General features: G+C 41.2%; 1 protein-coding gene across 2 annotated transcripts in view; it reads left to right on the forward strand.

Annotated features, from left to right (window-relative positions):
• The first annotated feature begins 1979 nt into the window (after positions 1–1979).
• Positions 1980–19740, forward strand: part of LOC119742975 — a 29256-nt gene continuing 11495 nt past the window's right edge. The window contains exons 1-3 of one of the 2 annotated variants that reach the window (XM_038219265.1): positions 1983–2296; positions 3340–3541; positions 9702–9749. In XM_038219265.1, coding sequence (XP_038075193.1) covers positions 2168–2296; positions 3340–3541; positions 9702–9739 — 369 coding nt within the window. In that variant the 5' untranslated portion in view covers positions 1983–2167 and the 3' untranslated portion in view covers positions 9740–9749. Of the gene's footprint in view, positions 2297–3339; positions 3542–9701; positions 9750–19740 lie in introns of those variants that run through there. The other variant, XM_038219266.1, reaches the window with a different exon arrangement.

Here is a 19740-nt window from a genome sequence, read left to right on the forward strand (position 1 = left end):
GCGCCTTGAGGAGAATCTCCTCAGTGAAGAGACTGTCCTGGGAGCAGAATGGACAGTGCAGATGCGGAGCCTTCATCAAGGAGTGGCTACACTCCCTGTCTGTGCATTGTATGGGCGTCCAGTCTGCCTCAGCGCCTTTCGTCTGCACTGATGGATGCGCCTACAGTTGCGAAAAAAACAATTGAGAAAAACTGTCAAGTTAACATGTATGATGTCAAAAAAATGTTATAAAATGGCTACGCCAATGAAATCAGTAGAAATCTCATTTTCTACTCAAATCCAAATCTTCACAGCAGTTTTCAAAGTGGCAGTTCATAAAAACCAGGCATAAAACATTTAACAAAGAAACCACTCGCAGATGGGATCTCTTTTGAGGCGGTGGAAGAGGTTTTAGAAGGCTTTCTTGGAGAGCCAACAGTCACCTCGGAAAGAATGTTGCAACCTGACGCTACTTCTGCAGTTGTGTACAAAGTCTATGGAGAGTCAAGATATTTTTTAAGTATTTCCTAACAAAATTGGAAATGTTTCTCAGTCCAAGATTCATGTCTTATCAATATATCATCATTTTTGCAATTACTGACCTTCACTGAGATGATATACGAAGGAAAAAGCAGCGTTAGGTGGCAACATTCCGTCACCTCTGATGCTGATTAACTACATAGAAAAATAATTTGAACAATATCGAACGTCAAGGAAGCACCAAGAACGTCATCGTCTGCAGATGAGTCAAATTGGCTGCCACGAAAGTCTCCATTGTGTCCCACTTCCTAAACCAATGTGGATTTGTCATCCGACATTGTTATTAAATGCGCGTTTGTTTATATATGAAATAAATGAATTTCTTTCCATTTTGGTAAAAACAACTGCATGCATAATATTTATAATCATATCATAATTGAAAATAGGAGGTAGATAAAATAAATCCACAAATATTATAATATACTTTTGTCGAAAGTCTAAGAAGCTTAGTTAAATCCTATGCATGGAAAGAGTTCCGAGAATGTTTTGCTGAAAATCATCCGTGTGCCAATTACATAACATTTTACAAATGTATACAGATTCTCCCAAAATAGAAACATTTGCAATATAACTTTAGTATGCCGTTGCTATATTTTTAAAGTTTAGTCGGACTCCCTATTATCGCAGCATCCCTATTATCGCGGAATGGGAAATTTCTCTTTTTGTGTTGCCTAAACTCCTTCAAGTGTCTTTCTAGTTTTGTTTTGACTACTTTAGGTATCTTAATTATTTGTGAGTTGTTGCTTCACCACTGTAGCGAACCAGGTTGGCAGTGAAATGCAGTAATAATAGGTGAGCTACAGTGACGCTGTGTTTAATCAATTTAAATTTTTCGGCAGTCTTTTTTTATTATTCTTTACTTCGTGTGAAACAAATATCAACCTCATTTATATTTCATAGGTAAAAATACTGTCCAAAGTATCTCAACAGTTTTTAGACAAAGGTCTGTTAATAATTATTTCTATTGGCAAAGTTATAGCCACAAAAAACATTTCATTTAGTGTTTACTTACATATGCACCCGTCACTGGAAACATTTAAGCATATAGTTCCCTCCAGCATTCGAAGTAGAATTCAATATTTTGTGTCGCTCCTGTACGGTGGGGTTCAACACTGCTATATTATTACTTTTTTATTAGTATAGATATAGGCCTAGTTTGATGCTCCCGGGGATTTGTAAAATGTCCAACATAATATTTGCACATAGCCCCTCTCTAGCTCTATTGACGCTCCTTCGACTTTCATTACCTTGGTGAAGAGCCACTCAAACTGGTCAAGGGGAAAAACTGGAAAACTAGTGTTCAGCGTAAACAGCTCATTTATTTCCCTTAAAGCCATTTCTCCCTGTGGAAACTTACTTGAGTTGCGTAAACAGCGCCGGCCTAGCCCTCCAGAAAAAAAAGAGAACATGGGTTTAAAGAGTTTGTAAAAATTCGATTCATTCCCTGCTGCGGCTTCGTCTACTATAAAAATTTAAGAAGATTATGAAATTTCCACACAGCTACCCAGAAAGCGTGAGTTGTCAAATAATAATAGACAAATAAATATTGTTGAGCTTCCGTTATGGAAGACGTATGCGTCTCGTTAAAAAAAAAGGATACCAGTTCAATATATGAAGCTGAAGCAGTAGGGACCTGCGATGGAGGCCGATGTTTCGAAAGAGCTTGCATGCCAATCGAACGACACATGAGGGCAGCATTCAACAACATAAACACGCGACTGTAAATCTGGCGCTATCTTCCGAGTGGCCGAAACCTGTTGCCTGTGTCACTTTCTTGGTCAGTATCAGTAGATAATTTTATCTAACCATTTAATAAATGATAACATTAATTTAGTTGTTTATATTAGCTATTGGTGAAATCTGCATTATTTTATTTAGTGAAACTGAAACGTACTGCAAAAAGTGGCCATATCGGACATGATACTTTGAGTTTGATAGACGTACTGCGTTTATTATTTGTATTCAATAGCGTGGTATCTCATTCGTGAAAAGTTTGAGATGCTTAATTAACAATAACAATTAACATTAAAGGAAAGATTCCCATATCTGGCCATCACTTGCCACCCTGTGCACAAACCCTTTGAGACTGGTCTGAAAATTTTTAAGTGTTTTCTCAGTTGAGTTAGCTGGAGTTACCCAGCACCTAATTGGGTATCATTGGGTTGTCATCTAGATGACAACCCAATGATAAAATGTAGGGCTTGGTAACTCCAGCTACAGTTGAGTTAATACTTCGGCCATTGTGAAGTGCAGGGCCCAGTTCCTATAACTTGGGGAACAAAATCCACTTAAAAATTATTTGACCTACCATAATAGTTTGCAACATTCTCAATAAACAGGTTTGTCATAGATAGAGGGCAGGGTTTTGACGTTTTGAGGGAAATTTGGGGGTAAAATGACAATGACGGCGCGGCGACAACATGCGACCCGAAATTTGAGATGGCAATCACCGCGCGATGTTCCGTGAGCATGCATAGCGCGCTGAATCCCAAGGTACAAACCGCGCAGGAAAACCGTGATTTCTACCCCAAGAATCTGTTCAAAATTGTAAAATGGGTGTTATTAGAATTGAGAAAAGGCTGCTTTTGATTGTAAAGGTGAGTTTTGAGCAATAAAAAACATTTTCGATTCTAATTTGATCAAAACAAAACGGGGGCCCTACACTTCACGATCACCGTAATTTTTCCCTTAAATGACCTATCAGCCATCAGAAAATGATATGTCCTAAAAAGTCAAAATTAGCAGGGACAAATTTTGACCCCTCCCCCTAGATATCCCACTGGTCATGGCTTGCAATAGTATACAACTGCTTTATGTCAGTTTCTTTATATTTCCAGTGTGTTTTTGGTCCAACGTAATAACACCAAAATGGATGAGAAGCAGGGACCAACTTCTGATGATGTCCCAACTGGGGAGGTAACGTCAACCACAGTTACAGAGGGTGATGTTGTCAAGATGCCAACAGATGTGGCCATCACTATGGATGCTATTCCCAATGAAGATGAGGAGGACAAATCCAAAGGTGACTTGTTATTCTTTTACTTGGTGAAGACGTTTGCTCCTTTGCCAGGTCAGCTACAAAAGTGTAATCCCATTCATGTGATTTTGTCCATTCTTGCTTATTGGAAACTTAATACTTTAACCCAGTGAAATTAATTTTGCTGCAAGATAGTTTTGTTGCTTTCCAGGTAATTTTTATAAATTGGGGGAATGAGGGTTCAATTTCATAAAAAAATTGCACCTTTACTTGGTACCCATACTTGGTGGTTATCCTGAATACTCCACGTGGAAGTCTAGCAAGGAGGCTTTGGGGAAGTGGAACTAAATTAAATCCTTAAAGGTGTTGTGGTTTGGGGCGTCTGTGGTGTCTTGAGGGAGCTTGTTCCATTTCCGGATAGTTCTTGGTAGGAATGACTGCATATAGATGTCTGTCCTTGCTACAATTTCTGTGAACTGGTGGTTGTGAATTCTACGAGCCGGTGCTGGTTTGGGGACTATGGATGATGAGTTAATGTGAACTATGTTGTGTATTATTTTAGTAGGTAAGTAGGTAAGTTGGTTAACTTTCCTTCTCTCTTCCAGTGAAGACCAGCCTAGGGTTGTCAACATGTCGGTCACACTGCTCAGTCTGGAATAATCTCGCATTACGAAACGAGCAGCCCTCATCAGTTGCACTTTTTCCAGGGATGTTATGTTCTTAGCTACATGTATGTGAGGGTTCCAAGCAATGCTGCCATATTCTAGGTGTGGTCTGACTACTGCTAAGTACAGCTTTTCTTTGACTGATCTGGATGCAGAATGAAAATTTATTTTGATGAAGCTCAATATACGACTTGCTTTGGAAGTGGCATATGCTGTTTGGTGATTCCAACTTAGGTTATTCTGAATGATTATTCCCAAATATGTGATGTTGGTTTTCTCTACGAGTACGAGGTTGGATCCTAACATGGTGTAGTTAGTTTTGCCGGGGGCCCGCTGCCCGGAGATTCGCATGATGTTACATTTGCTGGAGTTAAATTTCATTCCCCAGGTTTGCGCCCAGTGAGCCAAGTTGTCCAGGTCTTTTTGGAACATCAGTTCATCAGTTGATGAGCAGATCTTCCAATATAACAGGCAGTCGTCAGCGAAAAGGCGAGTTGTGCCAGTCACTGATTTGCTAATGTCATCGATGAAAAGTAAAAACCGATGGGGGCCAAGCACGGTGCCTTGTGGTACGCCACTGTCGACACTTTGCCATTTCAAAGATTTTCCATTTACCACAACTCATTGTGACCTGTTGGTTAAGAATTCCCTGATCCATCTCTGTGTTTTTCCCCTTATCCCGTAGTAGTCTAATGTTTGGACCAGTTTTTGATGAGAAACTATGTCGAATGCTTTGGAGAAGTCAAGTACTGCCATGTCTGTGGTGATTTGATTATTGTAATTGTAGGAGATGTCATCCAGAGTTGTTACGAGTTGGGATTTGCAGGACAGGCCTTTACGAAAAGCATGTTGGTTTTCGTTCAGGATGTCGTGTTCCTGGAGGTGTTTCATTTATTGGCTATCAATGATGTGCTCTAATAACTTAAAGCAAACAGAGGTCAACGACACAGGTCTGTAGTTTGCCGGGTCTGCACGAGAGCCTTTCTTAAAAATGGGTGTTACGTTGGCTTTCTTCTAGTCATATGGTAGAGAACCCAGCAGGTCAAGTGATTGTTGGAATATGAATGCGAGTACATGGGCAACTTCATTGGCAGCTAGTTTCAAGTTGAGCGACGTCAGTAACTTGAGGACTCCGCTAACAGACACGGTGATGTTTGTCAAGTCTGGGTAGGGACTCGGTGGTAGAACTGGCTGCACATCGGTGTCATCCCTGCTGAAAACACTACAGAATTGGTCTTGTAGGGTTTCAGCTTTTTCTTGGTCAGATGTGATATTTTTCCCGTTGAGTTTTAGAACCTGAACCCCTGTGTTGTCTTTACGAGTGCTGTTTACGTAGCGCCAAAATTTCTGGGGGTTACCTGTAGATGTAGTTTCTTGTAAATGTGTGCGTTTAGCCCTTTGGATTTCGCTGTTCACTTGCTTTTACAAAAATTTGAATGTAGACCGCTTGTTACTGCCTTCACATAGCTGCGCTCTTTCTTCCTGCAGCTCATTGGAAGTGTGACATTGGGTTTTACACTGTGTCAATGTTACATCCACACAACCAAGCTATCATTTCTGATCCATTTGATACCTGACTACCGTAACAAAAGCTTTTTTTATTGTGTTGCATGTATAGTAAGAAGTAAGCAAAGTGAATTTGTGTGATGTTTCGCAGAAATTTAAAAAAAAGGTACAAATGTCACATTTGGACGTACATGTAACACTGACACTGTGTCAATGTTACATCCAAAATGACATTTTTGGCTCATATTTTTGGCAAAATACATTGAAATCATTTCAAACTTTCTGCAGTCTTGAAACATCCAACAACAAATATTATGTAGAGCTAGCAAAGCATTTATGCTTTTGTTAATATGGTCATATGTCACACATTGTTCCCCAACCTGGTGGAATGACCCTTTTGCAAAAGTTTGAATGTAGACTGCTTGTTACTGCCTTCACATAGCTGCGCTCTTTCTTCCTGCAGCAACAGATTAGGACAGTTGTGAGCCATGAGGTTCTAGAATGTCCCTGGACTGGTTTTTGTGCTACTAATTCGTTAGTTTTCAGCCTGTCCCTAAAAATACTCCAATTTGCCTGTTTCAACTGTTCTGGTTTCTGGAGATGACTGCATGAATTCGGTCTTAAGCTCGAGGACAGATTTTTTTCAGCTTGGATTCATCCACGTCATTCCACTTGAAGATGGTCCTAGGGGGCTTGACAGAGCGAGGTGCGGTGATGTTTGTCAGCTAACACTGTTGCGTGATCGCTAATTCCGGAGTTGCTGTAAACATTACAAACCAGAGTTTTACGTGTGGTGAAGAGCAAATCTAAGATGTTATCTGTTCCTGTAACTAGGTCTCTCCTTGTAGTAAAGTTTGCCTTTTGTTCGAGATTGTAGTCATCTGCAATGTTGATAATTTTGGATTGAATACCGTTTGCCGAGAAAGTACATGTACCAGTCCTTGAGTTCCAAAGCATGCCCGGGATGTTGAAGTTTCCTCCAAGAATGATGAATGGGGAGTTTACCTGAGCCTGCAATTTACTCAGACTTCTGTCTAGGTTTTCTAGAGATTCTGGCCTGTAGGAGTCGGGGGCTCTATAATATGCAGAGATGAAGATGTCCTCTCCTTTCGGCTTGAGCGGTAGTTGGCACCAGAGTAATTCACAACCATCTTCAGAAAGTTCAATGGCTGAGAAACCATCCTTAACCAAGATAAAGACACCTCCGCCACGTCTGTCGTTTCCTCTGTCTTTGAACCTTTGTTCAACTGTCAAACTTGTGAATTTCTGATGAATGAATGCAAAGTTTAAAAAGCCATTCATATCTTAAAACATTTATTCTTTTATAAAGCCCTGTCCGCACTGGACTTTTTTGGGTCAAACTTACCGAGACTATGGGTACTTTTTCCGTTTTAAGTCCAGTGCGGACAACCTAGGACGTTTTCCTCTCAGTTACTTTTCCTGAGTCCAGCGGTTACTTTTACTGGCCAATTGCTGCCCAGGAAAACTGACCACGCGCCCAGGAAAATTGACCAGGTCACTTTTCCCGAGACGATAAGTCCATTGCGGACAGTGCGAGTCGGTAAAAGCGGCTCAGGAAAGTGAGATCCGGCCCGAGTACGAGTATCATGCATACAGAGACCGCACGATCCCACACGTGATGTGGCCGAACATTTTGTGGAAACACGTACCGGTACGCTGCGGTGTGTCAAGTCCGAGCGGTAAAATCTTGTTATAAATATATTTTAACGGAGAATCCATTCACAGAAAATATCAAGATCACGTTCTGGGAAATACTTTGCAGTTATTCTTTTTCTCCACCAATGTTTGTTTTGTATTTTCTACGATCCAAATTCGTCGTGTTACGCCGTGTAGTCTGCATGGCACCGAACGTAGGCCGCAGTCCCTGGTTCCGGTCCTACATCATAGCTTTGATTCTGTTAGCATGCGGTGGGAACCAGCGATTACCGATGGAACTGCTGCCGCATGGCTTCGATGTCGTCCATCACAAATGTGTCAGAATAGTAGGCATTTTCGTCAAGATTTATCGTGTCAAGATGAAATAACATCGTATGTTACGATTATATTGTGCATTTTAATGGTGTGTGTAATATTATACTGTGCGTATCGGGGGCTGAATAAAAAATATGATCGGCATTTTATTTCCTGTGCACGTGACTGTGACAGCTCGGTCACTTCTCCCACGCGGTCTGGGTAAAATTTCCCGTGTCGAAAGTCCAAGTGCGGACGGTGGTCACATTTGACCATTTCTCATTTTACCATCATCTCGGTAAAACCTTCCAAAAAAAAAAGTCCAGTGCGGACACGGCTTAAGATGGAATTTTGCGTCGGGGTGATGTAAATCAAATTGGGTTTTGCCCTTCACCGACTATCCATTTTATGAATAGTTAATGCAGTACCCGCTGCTATGTATATCAGATTTGAACCAACCAGCTCGGTGGTCGAGTGGTAAGATGTCTGCACTAGAAAGCAGGAGGTTGTGGGTTTGAGTCCCACCCGAGTGATTTTTTCCAACTTTTACTCGGGAGGTACCACACTGAGTATACAGTGTTTATACATCGGTGAAGGGCAAAACCTAATTTGATTCATTCTTTTGTTGATTAATACAAAGCCCATTAAAAAAGGCAAATAAAAATATCAAAATATTATGAGGCATCAATAAAGTATCAAGTATTAGAAAGGCATACTAGTTCAAATACCAGAATGGTGATAATACATAGCATTATTTGTGCTTGGCAGTTTTGAATTACGCAAACAAAAACAGCAGCTTGTAGAAATTGGTCATTTTTGGGAACCATACAAATCAAGATATTTATATAAAGGCTTATCTCTAACTTTACAAAGAGGTTCATATTTTAAAGTATTAATTTTTTTTCAGGTACTGTGTACAATTGTTGTACATCTACTTAAACAGTTTTCAACTTTGGGATGTTTCTTATTAAAAATTTGCAATTCATTGATCTGTTTGTCAGTGTGAACTGATTTTGTTGTGCAGTGTCTCACTTGAAAACTCATAATTAAACTTACAAATATCTCATGCTTAAAAAAAATCAAATTAAATCTATTTTCTCTGATTGGAGTTGGTTTTTTTTAATTTGTTCGTTTTTGTCTATCAGGTCTTGACCCACAAGATAACCATTCCACCAGCACCTCTGACGTACCGGTGACTGGCGCTGCCATAACGGATCCTTATCACTATCGGACACAGCACTTCACCTCAGAGATCTTCAAGATTGAGATCCTAAACCTCCCAAGACATTTTGGATTTGTGGTGAGTTTGCTCTCTAAGCATTCAACTCTCGATAATAATAATACAGTTTGTGCTCTATTAAGAGTTCACCATGTTCTCCATCGTGAAGATTTCTCAGGGTCTTTATGTAATTTTGTATAACAGAATTTAAAGGCAATTGGATGAATTTCACTAAAACCTGGAAATATCCTAGCCTCATGTCTATATGAAAGTAATGGTAAACTGCATGTAGAAAGTTTTGATGGTGGGTGATATTGGTGTCTGTGGTTATCACTTATTGCACCATTGGTAAAAACCTAGCCTATTCTATGGCCACACACTGGAGTAATCTCTGTGCTAAGGGCCATACAAATGTGAGCACAGCAAGTTGGTAAAATGATGCATTTTTTTCATGGAAATATTTTGGCCTGATATTTGGCATAGGGGTTCTTTTTACCCAAGTGTCCCACTTTGTGCCGGAACCTCATATGGTTCAATACTTTGAGGTGTCCTCTGGAACGTAAATTGTCAAACAATTGGCCATGCACAACGGCCAATTCAAGATCAACACACAGTCTGGCCTGTATGACTTCACAGACTTTTGTGTGTGTGCAAAAGCAGAATGTTACCCGGAGGTGAGTGGAGGCAATTTTGACCTTTTAACCCTAGAAAATCCATCAGCCCTGCCTGTGCATAAAAACAGCCAGTGCGTCTTATCACGTCCTCTGATGCAAACTGGTTAAGATGTTACTTTTTATTGTCAAAAGAAGTCAATTTGATATCTTTATTTTTTGTTGGTATTCAGGGAGACATCAGTTCCCAGCTCAACAGCTCCACCAGTGATCTTCCTGACCTCACCAGACAGTTTTTTGTGTAGTCTGTTTCAAGTCGATCATTAGGCTCTGTGAATGACTGCTGAATCTACGAGGTATGTAAATGAAATCTGAGGTGGTATATTAGAGGTGAAAATGAAAAATTGTTGAGAGGCCATTTTTTTTAGGGTCTCTTGCTACCACACTCCAGCGTTACATGTGAATGAATATTATGAGCATGTCAGCTGGAGTTACTCCAGCTTAGTTCTAGGGGTAATTGGCAATGACATAGTCCCATGATGTAACTTAGCTTGAGTAACTGCAGCTCTAATGCCTATCGCATTAGAGCTGGAGTCGAATGTCGGGCAAGTCGACCGTTGAGACAACTCGACTCGGGACAAGTCGACCGTTGAGATAGCTCGACTCAATGAAAATGTATACACGTGGAGCGGAAAAAGTTGCAATCTGTGGCAGAACCCGGGCACAGCACGGGCATACTCGATGCACAGAGGCGCGCTCCGATCCGGTGGCCGTAGCGTTGGGCCGGCGCGTTGAGCCGGCGCGCCCCGCATGCGAGGACCGGGCCCGACCCGGCACGCAGGCACATTGACCGGCGCGGCAAGTGGGCTTACAGGCCTGGCAAAAACAATGCCACCGTACACGGCGCGGCCACATTGACCAGGGATAAGTGCGCGCACAGGCCCGGCAAAACGATGTCACCATGCACGGTACGGCCACGTTGACCGGGGATGCGCGTGGCCCGGAAAAACGGACGATGTGCACGGTCAATCACGCTGCGCTATATCGGCTCTGTTTTTTTTTTGAGATGCAACAAAAAAACTCATGTGTCATAACTCCCAATTGGCGATCAGCCGCCGTCAAAATCCCCAGTACTATCCCCAAAACTAGGCCCCAAAACAAGTGAGTCGACTTGACTCAACGGTCGACTTGTCTCAACGGTCGATTTGTCTTTCCATTTATCACACATACGGTCGAGTTGTCTCAATGGTCGAGTTGTCTCAACGGTCGACTTGTCCCGAGTCGAGTTGTCTCACTGGTCGACTTGTCTGACCCCCTGGAGTCACAACTACGTTTAAAGTACCGGGTCGTAAGAGTCCCGAAATCCCGGACTCTGTATCCCCAGTGCATTACAAAAACGGTCCATTTTTCCTATATTATCCCGACCCAGATTCCATAATTCATACCTCATACGATGCAACAGGCATTTACGAAGCTAGTAATCGACTTCAAACAGGACAATGAAGACTAAAATATGAAATTTTTTTGATGATTTTGGTGGCGATTCTCGAGAAACCGTGAGAAAACGTCGCTCGTCACTATTCTGCCGACTGCCGTTGACCCTCCAAAAAACACAACATTGGCAAATAAAAACATCAGATTTACCTCAAAACGGCCTCCAAATAACTAGATATGCCACCTGAGGTACAAGGAGAGATCGATGATTAAAATCGAGGCGCTAAAGTTTGCTTTACGAGTCGGATGAAAAGTGAAATTTTCCATTCAATTCCGAGAGCTCCCCTCGCAATCTATCGTTAAATTTCCGACTCGTGTTTGAATGACGGGATGTAACCGTACGTGCCCAGCATTCATTCAGTGGTCCCAGCGCGATTCCGTTAGCCAGTCTACTCATTATCATAATGGATGCATTGCGCTCGTTACCGGAATCGCGCTGAGACCACGAATTCAATGCTCTAGACCACAAGGCCACAGCACTCCTCAGCAAAACCTTTTTTTGTGCGTTTAGTGAATGAATGTGCTAACATCTTCTTTGCAGTCGCAGTCAACCACCGTTGGATTCAAGGTGCTACCCAAGAGCTCTGAGGAGGCGTCCGATCCCATAGCTGTGTACAAGAGCACACTGGCAATACTGAAAGCACTGAGCGGGCCGTTACTTAGCCTCAAGACAGAGGGTAAAAACGGAGATGAGAACACGACGCTGATGGCTATGCTAGGTAGGGACAATCTCATTAGCAAATTGGAAACAGCTTTTGTTTTTTTCCTACAAATTTTTTTTCTTCCTTTTATTCTTTTCCCCCAAATTTGTACATATGTTGTGACAACATTTAAATTTCTTTTTGAGGAATCCTTGGTTTCATTACCAGAAATGATTAATAATAATAATAATAATAATAACATTCAAGAAGTAAAATCTTACTTAAAACATTAAAAACCAAATTGTGAGGTTTTCAATAATGGAATAGACCTGAAGGCCTTTTCACACTACGAAAAATCTCCGTGTTGTACAGGGGTCTGACACGTGTAAAATGGACAAACCGTTTTACACTCCAACATTTAAACACGGCGATGACTTGTGTAGAATGCTCGACCCGTGTCGAAACTAACCCTACTCGGGAGGTGGGTTGAGAATTCTTGATCCGTGTCGAGACGTCCGATACGTGTCGAGACGTCCGATACTTGTTGAAAGCCGTAGTGTGAACACTTCTGGGTTACATTCGACCCGTGTACAACTGCACATCGACTCATCGGACGCGGACCGGCCAGAGTACGAGTGCGTGCATGCAGCATCACGCTGTAGTTGTTACTTTTTAGCATGCAGCGAACATACAAATAACCTTTGACCTGCTGCCCTGTCACACCACCATTGGTGTGATATGAAAATCGGACTCGTGTGAAAATCAGACTTCTTGTCCCTTTTATTGGTTAAACCCTTTCAGGTGATCGGTCTCTCTCCTAATTGTCTATGCATGAGCATGTGCAATACCTTAATGAGTCCGTATTTCATAACGCCTGATATTCTCGCCACACCTGCCGGCCGCGCTTGCTTTTTCGTAAGGACTAGAAAGTAGAAACGCCCCACCACGTTTGGTTTTTCGTGCGTTCTTCTCAGAATATTTTATCCTCCGACATAAAATGGGACCAAAATCAGAAAAAGGACTGACATGAAGTGTGGGTCCTTTGTGCTGACCATCCATGGAGCTATGTAACACGTGTAGGGCGGACGGCTGTGTGTAGTGTGCAACGATCGCGCAATACACGGGTCGAAACATTACACACGTGGCAAAAACGCTGCGTTTGCGATGAGTAGTGTGAAAACGTAGCGAAATTAAACCGTGTTGAAATTTTTAGAAGTCGACACGGGTTGGAACCGTGTAGATTTCGACACAGGTCAGACGTTGATAGTGTGAAAAGGCCTTTAGACATAATGGCGTCCTGCTTTGTTTACATGTGCGCTTTCCTATGGGAGCCAGGTGTCTTAGGTCTATTCAGGCATGCAACTTTTCCTCAGATCTGCTGATTTCCTCGGTTTTTTTACTTCTCATGAATGCCATTACAAACTGGAAAATACAGTACAAACTGTTGGTTTGGAATTTCCTCGTTTTTTTCTAAATTATCAGTTGCATGCCTGTCTATTGAATCGGGAATAAATGCTTTCCGGTTGGTGATTGAATATGACAATATTTGGTATATTCTCTAAATAATGTATGATAAAGATATTTTGCTGATTTCATCATATTCACCATTTCAGCTCAATGAGTACAAAGCTGTCATCACGGCTACCGAGAGATTTGAAGCTTCTCTCCGGAAAACAGGTCAGTCAGCAGTTTAAACAACAACCAAAACAAATAATTGCACAAAAGATATAATAAAATGCCGACTTGAAGCTTAATATTTTAAAGGTAGAGTAGTTCATTTGCAGCTATCCAAAGAGTAACTAACCAAATTATTGTTGAAAAGCATACTTGGTTTAAAGATAATAATAGCACTAAACTCCCTGTGAAATGATTCTTTCTGGCATGCTGTCATTTTGAAGAAAACAATAAAAGAAGGTCATTTCCAAAGATGTGTCAAGTGACGCATTTTTGGAAATTTCCATATGTAGTTGTGTTTGTAGTTGGTTTGTAACACGCACACGCTCGTGCGTTGTTGCTATTACTCGTCAGGTTCAGTTGCGCGACATGTCATAGCTGCAATCAGCTGAATGAGAATGTGTCCCAGATACTGATTTCGGGTGCAATTCAAAATATGAATGGGCAACTTTTGAATTGAAATGAAGATCCTAGAATATTGTTTTCTCGAAATATACAGCATTCACAGAGCTAAAACTTCATCAGGTCAGTTGTAAAGCATCTGTCTATAGATTTTGAGCACTTTTGTTGTTTCAAATGAAGCAAATTGCAAATGTTCTTACGAATGAAAGGTTTGCAGAAACACCTTGTAGGAATAAGTTTCTCAAACAAAAGAGAATGGTCAGAGCACACTGACCAGAACGTTGAGTTTATACATCTGGTTCTTTTCAGAACCATTCACTTTAGTTTGAGAAATATATTCCCACATGGTGTTTCCGTAAACCTTTCATTCATCTCCACCATGCAAAGCCTCAAATCTTACTTTCACATGATCTACTCTGCCTTTAATTGTAAGAGATCTTTCCGTCTCTGATAAAACAAGTGTTGGTGTGTACCTGACACCGTGCTGGAGCAAAATTCGTCACTTAAGAAAGTTTCTTATTAAACAGTATAGTGACTAGTCGCTCAGAATTTGAGCAGTGCGTAGTGCACTGCAGGGCAGGTTAATAGTCGCATCACAATAGTCGCGGTGCAAACTATTGCCCCGGCGCACTAGTCGCGACTCGCAGGACAATAGTCGCCGCATGACGACTACTCGACTATCTGAAAATCGATAATCGTGACCACCAATACCTTTTGGTATTGGCGACTTTGCAACTAGTTGCACTAGTCGCCCAGGCTTACTGGGAACCAGACTAGCTTATCGAGCCGCATTCGGAGCCACCTCAACCTCCTCCTCATGGGTTTTGAACTCGCAGTTGCATTTTGTCCAAACATTGCCTTGCGCGATACCCATTGAGACGAGGTTGAGACGGCTCCGAATGCGGCTCAATAAGCACAGACCTGCCAACCTTTGGGATCAAAAAACTGTATTCTGAATCTCCAAAAGTTGTATTTTTAATTACAAAACTGTATTTCAAAAATATGCATAGACGGGCTATACGAACAAATAAATGTGGCTGCAATGCTCCATTTTTAATACATCTTGATTAAAGTTATAAAAAAAATGAATAAGGATATTGATCATATACCTTACTCATAAACAAACTGCTTTAAAAACTATTCAATGCAAGTCTACCTAAACATAAACTAAAGACTAGACTTCCTCATGTTTGAAATAAATAAACCTTTAATGCAGGTGAAACATTCATTTGGCCATGTTCAGACACCGTGTTAGCTAAAACGGTAAAAGTTAAAAAGGTTGCTCGCCACGGAAGGTCCGGCCGTCGTAAAAAATAAAACTACCGAGCGTCCAGACATCCTTTTAAGTATAGCAAGTTCAACTCGAAGCAGTTTATCTTAGTTTCTAAGGTCACGTGCAACATCCTCCTCAGCAAAAATCGCGCGCTAAAAAGAGCCTTCACTCTTCCATTTTGACAGTTCGCTACACGTGGTCTAAGCCTCTCACCGTGTGATGCGTGTTGCCATGCCGTGTTTGACATCGCAGCCCCGGCCGGTCATGTAGCGTGGCACGTGGTAAACATGACAACAGTCACTTGTCCACCGCAGCAATTCCCCCATTTTTTAAGTATCGTGTCGGCCTTACACAATTTGTGTTAAAATTTTTGGGGCTATTTTCTGTACCTTTCGTGGTGTAGAAAGACATGAAAATGTTCTAAAAAGTTGATTGAAAACAAACACGTCATTAAACAGATTTCACTGCACTCATCAACTTGACAACTTGTGGGCACAATATGTCAGTCACGTGAAAATACACGTGATATTAACGTTGCAATATTGACCAATCAACGCCAAGGTTTTCCTGGTAGTTGAATATATTAGTGTATTATGATAATTACGCTCCGGTTAGCGGTTGTTGCATTGGCATATGTGCAAAATCAAACTAATCCTAGCACAAGTGCGTTTGTGAGGGGAGATTCCAGAAATACCTAACTTACGCAACAACAGCTTGATTCCATGTGACTTAGTGCGCGTTACATAATCGCCAACATGACATGACAATCTGTCTATAGGCATCGCAATTTGGGCTTCTCAATGCACGCTGCCTAGCAAGGGCTTCCATAAACCACCTTGAACATCTATCGTGTATAACCACACACCTGAGACTACCGGCTTTTTTCAATTTGTTTTTTCATTTCCCGGACGAGCCCCCATTTGTCACATTCCCTGGTTTGCTCCTCCCCAAGAAATATAACCCTCAGTAGTCTGGTACACCGTCACACAAAATAAATTGTCGAGTGAATTGACAATTTATTTTGTGTGACAATTTATTTTGTGTGACGGGTGTACCAGACTTCTGAGGGTCATATTTCTTGGGGAGGGGCAAACCAGGGAATGTGACACTGACAGTTGGTTGCAATCTGTTCTGGGCCTGCACATTACTGATGACACAGGAAGTATTGACAATTCCCTACTTTAAAGTAAAATACGTTTCTATTCTTGATAATATGCTGTGAATGTTTCTCGTTACCAGTAAGGTGTTTTACAGTAATATGCGCCAATTACAAGATGGAATTTTTGCAGATGAAAATCAAATTAGGTTTCGCCCTTCTCCGACATATATACACTGTTTACTCAGTGTGTTAAGGGCTAGCCTTGATCAACACTCTCGTCGTTATTCGTCCCGTATGCGGTCAATCGTCGGCATATATCCTCACACGATATGCGCATGCATTTAAAAATACAGCGCGAACAGCGACCTCATGCGGCCACTATTTTTTTATGCAAATCAGTTGGGGACGATCGAAAGCCTTGGTTCAATCGTCGGCAAAAGCTTATGTTTTTCTTTACTTTGCGCTAGATTTCCAGTGCACGACCTCGTATGCGAATACAGATAATGTAGGCGGGGCTAATATGTGCAGTGTCCAATCTTACCTTGGTAAATCTGAACGTCATCAAATTATTTGCAGCTATTCCGCCTTTTGCGGACGTGACAGGAACCATAGTTTTTGTGCATTGGTGCCGTGTGCAGAGACACACACTGTGTACGTGTATGGATTATGTACGGTGCCATGTTTCACTATGCAAGTTTCCACGCAACGATCGACCAATAAGAAAACAACATTTAAGGTCAGCTAAGGCTATTAACATAATGAGCACCACCCCCAAAACCTCACATGGACGATTGAACCAAGGCGCTAGATCGGGTCCAACTGATTTGCATAAAAAATAGTGGCCGCGTGAGGTCGCTGTTCGCGCTGTATTTTTAATGCACTGCATGCATAGACATACTGTATGACTGCATGCATAGCGCTAGCGAAGATATCTTTTACCGCGCTATGGCCGGATGAATAACAACTAGCGCCTTGACCAAGGCTAGTTAAGGGCCTGTCACATTATATGCGATCTCATAGGAGACCTTACGGCGACCAAAAAATATTTCATAAATTTAACAATCGCAGCGAGGACGCAAGAAAATGACAACTTTCTGTATCAAAGAAGCTCAATCTATGCTCATACTGTGCTCTTGCCACGCTTACGATGCCCTCAACTCGCTCTCTATGCGCCCCTGTCAAGCTCAATTACTCGATCTAGTCGCTGCCTCTGCGCTGTCACTGCGCTCACACTACGCTCTGCTCGCTGTTGATACGTCCTAGTAGCTCGCGTCGCGCTCTCTATTCGACCAAAATACACTCATGTGACGTCACTTGCGCTGTATAAATACCACGACAAAACGGTCAATACACAGTCCAGTTTCAAAATTATTCTACAAGTTCATCACAGTCGAGTTCCTTTCTCATGGAGACTACATCGACTGTCTTGCGCCTAGGCTGCCTCAATGCCACTTCAATGTCGCACGATTCACGCTCACACAGCACCCGAGTTGCGTCATTGCGGCGCCCTGGCCAGAGCGCAGAGGTGTTGCGATTGTTTTGGGCATGTTCAAAGACCTTGGTGCTCATCGGAGACCATTAAGACCCTCCGGCGCCCATCTGGCGACCTATGTAGTTGTCGCTGCGATCTTGTAGTTGTTTTTGCGCCCCAGCTAAGGATGCAGTAAGAGCACAGTGAGAATCTCTCAGCTGCTATGATCACTACAAAATAACTAGAAACAGCAACAAACATGTATTTGAATCCGAGGACATACCGTTATTTTGTTTTACCATTTTGGATTTCCTCAAAAACAAAAACCGTGAACGAACTATTGACCGTTTTGTCATTTTACAGTTTTGTAAAAATGTCAAATGGTATTAAGTCACACACAAAAAATACTTTTTGTTGTTGTTTTTATTTGTAGAAAGCTTTAAACGGTTAGTTGCTTTATTTTTAGAGTGTTGTTTTACAAAATCATGACAATGACAAAAAATCAATAGTCTTGCCGACCATTTTTTTGATTTAGGTTCGGCAATAAAGCAATGCACCTAGGAATGTTAATGCATCCTTGGGATCGAGTCATTGCCTGGGCCCTCCTTACATTTTCGTTCTCACGACAGAATTTGCGAATTAGCTATTGAAGAGCCGCATCGACTTAAACTCCAATTTCCTTCAAAATATCTGCAACTTCATCAAACGTCTTACCATCCTGTATCCATTGTGAAAAGTAATGCACTCCCTTGCAGTTTTCTAGCACCATTTTTGCTGGTAACTCTTTAAGTCCCACCAACTGAATCGCATGAAAAGGGGGTCAGGGTCTGCGCCAGGAATCACACCACGCATTAATTATGCCGAGCCAACACTCGTGTAAAGCAGGGTCCCCCTCCACCCCCTTGCCCACCGCCACAAAATGCACCACGGACTGTTAACTATGACACTAAAATAAAAAACAGTGTGTATTCAATACTGACCGTTTTGCTGTTTTTCAATGTTATTTGTGTAAAACTGTGAAACAAAAATAATCAATCGTTATGCTATAATGAATTTTACTAAACTTATAAAACGGAGAAACCATATTTTTCTTAATACTGTTTGTCGTTTTATAAAACTGTAAAACGACAAAACAGTCAATGGTTCGTTTACTGTTTTTGTTTTTGAGGAAATCCAAATGGTAAAACGAAATAACGGTATGTCCCGGGATTTATTTGACACTCTGGAATGCTTTGTACACTTCGGATGAACACAATACAAATATATATTGAGTCATAAGGAAGAGCAAGTCAGCCACAGCCAGATTGGATAAGTAGATGTTGATGATTGTACGCATTGACTTCACTCGAATGACTGTGAAGAGAAAGTCCAAGTTTAAGAGGAGGCTGATTGGTGCATTGATTTCAGTACTTAACCATAGTATTTGTTCATTACTTTTGTGAGTCTTGATAAAGTTCTCAAGGTGCTTTTCAACTTCATCGTTCTCCATATCCAACATTTTATTCAGATGTAGCAAAGAGTGTTCTGTCCTATTTCAAGATCACTCCAGTTTTATACTAACAGCGAATATAAGACCTGGAGCAATGTGTAGTTGAAACAAAAAGCTTCTGAATTTTTTCCCCTTAGTGTTTTTTTATCTCTAAGATTTGTAAGGATTAGCTCTTTGTTCCTTGTTTTGAATGCATACTAAACCAAAGTAGACAATAGAGTTTTACAGTTGACTTTGGCATAGATGTGCTTCAGAATAACTTTTTATTTTCTCTTCAAGACTTTTTTACATGTACATTGTGTAATCCGTCACTAAGGTTTTGCTCATATCTAGCTTACTTTAAAAAAGGTGAAATGGCACTCTGCACTTTTTACAGAGTTTTACAGCTCATAAAAGATCACAGGCATAACGTAACGCTTGAATTATCTATAACTGAATAAAATTAGATGCAGATCAAAAAATGACACAAAATCTTTCAGGTCGTCCACTACATTTTGCTTACAACATATTTATTTATATCTCACATATAGAAACTTGACACAAGCTTTAGGTTTGGTGTTTGGATAATCAAGAAAGACATTTAAAATACAGATACAAATAGTCACTGCATCGACAAAGATTTGAAACCATGGAATTCCTACACTTTCTTGCTTGAAATTGAAAGTGTACTTAGACTTCTGCTATCAAATGTTATACGAAGAAATTACCCATGAACTTTTCTTTTTGTTG

This window comes from Patiria miniata, unplaced genomic scaffold, assembly GCF_015706575.1.
Source record: "Patiria miniata isolate m_02_andy unplaced genomic scaffold, ASM1570657v1 HiC_scaffold_6, whole genome shotgun sequence".
NCBI classification, from domain to species: Eukaryota; Metazoa; Echinodermata; class Asteroidea; order Valvatida; family Asterinidae; genus Patiria; species Patiria miniata.